We start from the raw sequence: 6,109 nt of genomic DNA, 5'->3' as shown, positions 1-6,109 counted from the left end.
CTGATTGCAATTTCTGGGTTGTTGTACATAATGTCATCTGTTTGTTTCTATCACTAGAGGGCAGTGTTTCTTTGAAACAAGTCTATGCTGTGATTGTGTGGTTTGTTACTGTTCTTTCAAGAAATTTTCAATTTCTTGAAAGAAAAAAGAAAACATTAATAAAATGAGTAAAGTTTTATTGTTGCCTTTTTTTTTCCACAATTACAATCTTTGTAATTACATGAATTGTACACACTCTGCTGTCAGGTGGTCTTAATGTCAACCAGCATGTCAATCATTACAAGGATTATTAATCATCAAGCTTCTGTTGCTATGCAATGTGTGGAAGGATGTCTATTATTAAAAATCTGATTCCACTTATATTACCAGTTAAAGCACATTAGCTGTTTTCAATAAACATACATATTATCTACACCGGTACATGTTGGCACCAGAAAGCAGTTTAAAGGATTCACAATATCACAGCGTCTCTGTCAGTTCATATTTAATGCTTTGTGTCACATTTGTACGTTTTTATGGCTGTTAATATTTACAGATTCATTATCATGGACTCAAACTCTTCGATCTTCTGGCGGGTGTTGCCTTTGCGGATTTTGCGGTAGGACACAGTGTTGTATCTGGATTTGTTAGGCACAGGTTTAGTTCCTGGATTGGGCCCCTGGTGTGACCACGTGAGACAGTGGGGGTTGCGGTCCTGCTGTGGGTCCTGATCCACCTCCTGCTGACCGTCAGTAGATATGTGGACTTGATCAGGAATCGGTTGCTTGAGGATCAGTGTCTCCCAATTCAGATTTGCTTGGCGCTTCTCATTGGACACATCAAAGGGTTCAGAGTTTGCCGTCTCTGTTTTCAGCAGCACTGCAGATGATGACATGGGATTGACCTCGTCGTCTTCACCTGGTAGTTCTAACAAGAAAGCAAAGGGGGGAAAATGTCTTTTATTCACTTTTTCAAAACACTTCTCACTGAATTCAGCAGTCTGTTAAAGGGGTCACAAACGTTCTCCGGGACAGTAAAGGTTTCCATGTCAACTAGAGTGACGCTTGGAGTGCATACCACTATACTGTTTTCATAATGATCTTTGATCCTGACTTGATTGATGATCTTTGATATATTGATTACTGATTCTTGATTCTGATTTTTGCCAGTGTCTGCTGAACTTTGATATTGATGCTTACCTTTGTTTCTTACTCCTGTATCTTTGATGCAGATTAGAAGAAGACAGTTTATTGTCATTGTACACCTATACAACAGATTTTGTCCTCTGTATTTAACTCATCCTAATTAGCATGTGACACGATCTAACCACTAGGAGCAGTGGGCAGCCACAGTCCGGCATCCGAGGATCAACTCCAGATGTAGAGACGCTGCCTTGGTCAGGGGCAGAAAAACAGGAGCAGACCCTAAATAAGCATGTTTTATTGTGGGAGGAAACCTACACAGACACGGCAAGAACATGCAAACTCCACACCGAAAGGGCAGGAAGCAATCCCACGATCTTTCTGCTTTGAGGCACCAGTGCTAACCACTAAACCACCATGCTGTCTAATTACAATGTTTGATCGATATCTTGTTTTTGGTCTTGGTTGCTGATTGCTCAACTGTGATCGTGATCTTGACCTTTGATGCCCAATTGCATATCTTTGGTGCTGATTCACATTTGATCCTGATTGTTAGCTTTTGATTCTGATCACTGACCTTTTAATTCTTTCTTGGCCAATAATTTTTGATATCTTTATTATTGACATTTGATTCTCATGTCTGATCCATCACTTTTGATCATGAAGACTTCCTGTTGAACCCGATTACTCACAATTCTTGATTGTTGACTTTTGATTCTTATTACAAGTTTAAAGCAATAGGGATCAAAGATCAACAGAATTTGTGCCTTAGTTCAGAAACAATGAATCTGAATGGCTTCTTTCTTGGGCCATGCCCCGCCCCTTCACCTGATTTCATGAAAATTTGGTCATCACTTTCTGCATAATCTTACGCAAGATAAAATCATGGGTGATCATATAATCTCATCATAGGTAATAAGATTCTTTAAGCCAAAGAAATGACCCTTTGCTTTAAAAGGGAAGACGCTGCCCTTCTGTGACATATGTCACAGACGTCTAATCAAAGCCACTACAGGCCTCAATTTTGCATTATTCATTATGCCAGTGTTTTCACATTGCAGAATGGTGATTTTTGGAGAATATGTAACATCGGTCTCCCACCATACCTAAAGGTGTCATGTTGTACCAAAACCTTTCATGCCTATTGGAAGTTTTATGTTCAATATGGTAAAAGGTCCACACCTTTCTGCATGTCCATATAGACCCTGCTGGTGGAAGCAAACTTCAGGCCTGAAGATTTATTTTTGACTGTTAAGCAAGTCCATATCTGGTTTTCTGCTTGCTCTCTGAGACATACAATGAACCTGTCTGCATTTTAGCACAGTATGTACAGAAATAGGTTATTTGTTAGAGAGCTGAACAATGGGATTCCTCAGGGTCTATTGGGTATTTTTACCTAAAAACTGTAATATGTTTTTAAGACGCTTTAATCCTAAATTAACTTGATGAAAGTGGGTATAATGTGACCTGTTTTAGTGCAAATGGCAGATAAACACATTAACTGTAGAACCTTTTACCTTTCTCCGCTGATGCATCATGCTGTGTTGGTGTGTCTGCGACAGTGCACACGAGACCACAGGTGATCGGTACATTTTTTTGAGTTTGGCCTGAATCTGCAGGCTCTGAAAGAGAAATGTTTCTGTCCTTTGGTGGCTGCAGCTCTTGATGCTCCTCTTCTAGATCAGTCAGATTGACCCAAACCATCTCAGCAATTTGCTTCTCCATCTCTGAATTATCTTTTCCAAAATTTTCACTTGTACCTTCATCATCAGTTGTCTGTGTAGATACTCCTCCAGCAGCCCCGATATTGAAAATGCACTTTTCCTTATCTTTTCGAGCCCCAAAATCACATTTTATTTTTGCCTCCGTTTCTTGAATTGAGTGTTCTTCGTCGCTGTAGAATACGGAGTCATCTCCCTCCTCTGCTGACAAATCATACATTTCCTCATGTTCCTCCAGGATCTGCAGAGCTTTAAAAGTGATTCCTTGAACAATTTCTGCTGCCTGAGCAACCACTGCATCATCTTCACTGACTTTATTTGCCCTCATCTGCAGTATACCCGTATCTGTCTCCATGTTTTTGATATTATTCTAAACAGCCAACTGCTCCAGGTTTGTAAGTTGATTTCTGCAAATCCATTGACCAGTCAGTAGTTTAATGGCCTCTGTGCGTCCTCTGCTTTCTGTTGCCAAGTGAGCCGTTAAAAAAATTTCTTATTCCACATTCAGCAATTGGAGAAATCCATTCTGCACTTTGGTCAATGGTACCAGGTCATGCTCTCTCTTTTTGTGTTGAGGCGATGTAATTCTGTTTGTGTGCTGAATTGCTGAAGAACAGGGGGTTTGTAAGGAGCGCAACAAAGACTCTTTGTGATTCTGGCATTTGCATATGGAGAGATTATACTATTTCTTTAATCTCTTTTTGGTTGATCACTTTCTGTAATGGTTTGAGTCTGGATTAACATTCTCCAACAGGATTTCTTTATTTTACTGGACTGTAAGATAATGAACCAGCAACATTTTTCTGCAAGTATGTGTCCAATCACAAAGTTAAGCTTTATACATCTAGTTTGGTGAGCATACAGTGTTTTCCATGATAAAATTTTGCAGCAGAAAATAGTACAGAAAATGATTGAATGAATGATTTTATAGTTATCCACTTATCTTAGCCTTGCTGTCGTCCCCGAGCACTGTTCGCCACTGAGCCATTACAAGTTGATTGCCGATGAGAGGTCAGTCTACAGTAATGGTCCCTCATCAATATTTTCACTGGTTTTGGGGAAGTAGTGAGCCTGCTATAGCAGAGATCACGAACCTTGAAAAAGTTTAAGAAAACATGGTCAGGTCAAGTTAGTTCTGGTAGCATGTGTTGGTGCCATGTATCAATCTATCCACCACACTGTGGAACCACCCTGGGTCCTGGTAGGTAAGTAGTCCATCCCCACTTCCAAAAAGTAGTCATCTGCTACAGCCAAGTGAAACATGGATGTTACCTTGGCTGTTTCCTTCTCTTGGGTTCACTGAGGTACCAGTGTAGGATCATGCCCAGTGAGGCACAGAACATGAGCAAAATGTCACAAGTGATGCTACTAATGATTTAAATTAATGTGTAGGATTTAGTGTCATCTGGTGGTGATGTTGCAGATTAGATTTTGTTTCTATTCATGTTGTTGCTTCTTTGGTGGTGGGGGATTCATGCTCCCTTGCCTTCTCTTCTGATAAGCAATTGGGCAGCGCAGTCTCGTTTGAGGGCGGGCACTAAAGGGGTAAAATATGACGCATATGAGGTAATTTCTCTACTTCTGGGAACAGAAACATGGCACTTTCATAGCTACTCTGGTTAGCTGTGTAGGCTAACACTTACCGATACGTCTCCCATTCGCCTCGTCTTCCCTTCTCCACTGGGAACCAAAAAAAAAACACTTTTCGCGACTGCTTCTGTGAGTGCAGCTGAAAACAAAACTACACCATTTTTCCATGTGAAGTTATGCTGTGTATATATTGTGCAACGGGAGTGGCTGTCCCTATAAGTGGTCAAAACCCACGATATCACGCAGGGTTCAAATGAGACCGTGCTGCCCTATATGTATAATCTGCAATTTGCTTGCCTGCACTTGCAACTAGCAGCCAGCATATAGGGGAGCGGCCGCTGATTCTGCTTCCTATTTTCTTCAATCTTCCCACTGCACTGCAAAAGACAGAGTAAGTACTTTGATTTTGGACTACTGTATCAACATGGTAGCACAACATGAAGAAGCCCACTCCCATGTAGATATGAAGGGATCATTCTAAGCTTGTAGAAATGCAGTGATCGGTTATAGCAGATAATTTTACACTAGCAGATGGTTATGAGTGCTATATTATATACTGTAGCTTTACGATAAAGATACTTGAATTAAGAACTGAAATGATAAAGCTGAAGAGTTGATTTGATATTAACAAACTGTCGCTAAATTGGTCTAAAACTAAAATGATGTTATTTGGAAATTACAAAAAGGATGTACATATACAGTTAAATATACTTGGGGTAAACATAGCATGTGTCAGAGAATAACTTGTTAGGTGTGATTATTGATGATGGAATTAACTGCAAAGCTCATATTCATACAGATTTACAGATTTTTGTTCTTGAAAATCCTCGTGATCAACAGTTTATGAAATCCTCAATCTTGACTGTCAGGCACTGTAGAAGCCAACAATGTAATAACGGCCGATAATGTAATAAATTTGGCATTTTTAAAATGTATAGAAAGAGACACACAGACAAGGGGAGGGACAGACATAGACTTAGAGAGCGTATGCATTTTCAGTTATATCCAATAAATTTAGATAAAGTGATATTAGTATATTATTACATTATTGGCTCAGTTATTACATTTGCAAAGTTTTTTTTTAACCAGGCCAATAACGTAATAAGTTATTACGTTATTGGCCAAAAGTTATTGCGTTATTGATTCAGGACTTTTATTACGTTATTGGCCAGTTATTACATTATCGGTTCAGGACTTTTAATAAGTTATTGGCCAGTTATTACGTTAGCAGCCTATTACATTTTTTTAAATGGCAAATTTATTACGTTATCGGGCATTATTACGTTATTGACTTCTACAGGCGCCAACAGCCACATTGTTTGAAGTCACTTACATTACCTTTCTTAACCATTGTGATGCCTCGGTTAGACGTCAGTACATCCTGACCATGATGATTCTGTTTACAAACCTGAAATCACTGGGTTCCTGCTATGTGATTGGCTGATTGGGCATTAAAGCTACAATGTGTAGGATGTAGAGGCGTATACTAGTAGAATTGGAATATAGCATCATAACCACCTATGCATTTGCATAGACAACAGTTTTTATAAGCTTAGAATGTGCATTTCATATTTGCATGGGAGTAGGCCCCCTCATGGAGCCCACCATGTTCCACCTCCATTTTGACAGAGTAGCCCAAAAGGGACGTATGTACTCCACTTTTCATGTTTTGCAGTG

The 6,109-nt window shown here is 39.5% G+C and overlaps 1 protein-coding gene across 1 annotated transcript; it reads right to left on the bottom strand.

The window, feature by feature from the left end:
• Nucleotides 1-517: 517 nt before the first annotated feature.
• Nucleotides 518-3,336, bottom strand: LOC117524469. The gene is made up of 2 exons (XM_034186262.1): nucleotides 2,639-3,336; nucleotides 518-906 (listed from the first exon to the last, which is right to left on the bottom strand). Exons 1-2 carry the CDS (start codon nucleotides 3,195-3,197, stop codon nucleotides 530-532), a joined length of 936 nt encoding a protein of 311 aa, XP_034042153.1. The 5' UTR covers nucleotides 3,198-3,336; the 3' UTR covers nucleotides 518-529.
• Between the last annotated feature and the right edge of the window lie 2,773 nt (nucleotides 3,337-6,109).

The sequence above is a fragment of the Thalassophryne amazonica genome, chromosome 14 (assembly GCF_902500255.1).
Source record: "Thalassophryne amazonica chromosome 14, fThaAma1.1, whole genome shotgun sequence".
Taxonomy (NCBI): domain Eukaryota; kingdom Metazoa; phylum Chordata; class Actinopteri; order Batrachoidiformes; family Batrachoididae; genus Thalassophryne; species Thalassophryne amazonica.
The sequence above is the reverse complement of the archived record's forward strand: the minus strand, read 5'-3'. Positions and strand labels throughout refer to the sequence as shown.

Bases quoted from the DNA above. Each gene is read 5' to 3' on its own strand.
- LOC117524469 (XM_034186262.1), bottom strand. From the start codon at position 3,197: ATGGAGACAGATACGGGTATACTGCAGATGAGGGCAAATAAAGTCAGT. The intron at 907-2,638 runs GTAAAAGGTTCT...CTTTCTTGTTAG, and splicing joins TGATGCATCAGCGGAGAAAG to AACTACCAGGTGAAGACGAC.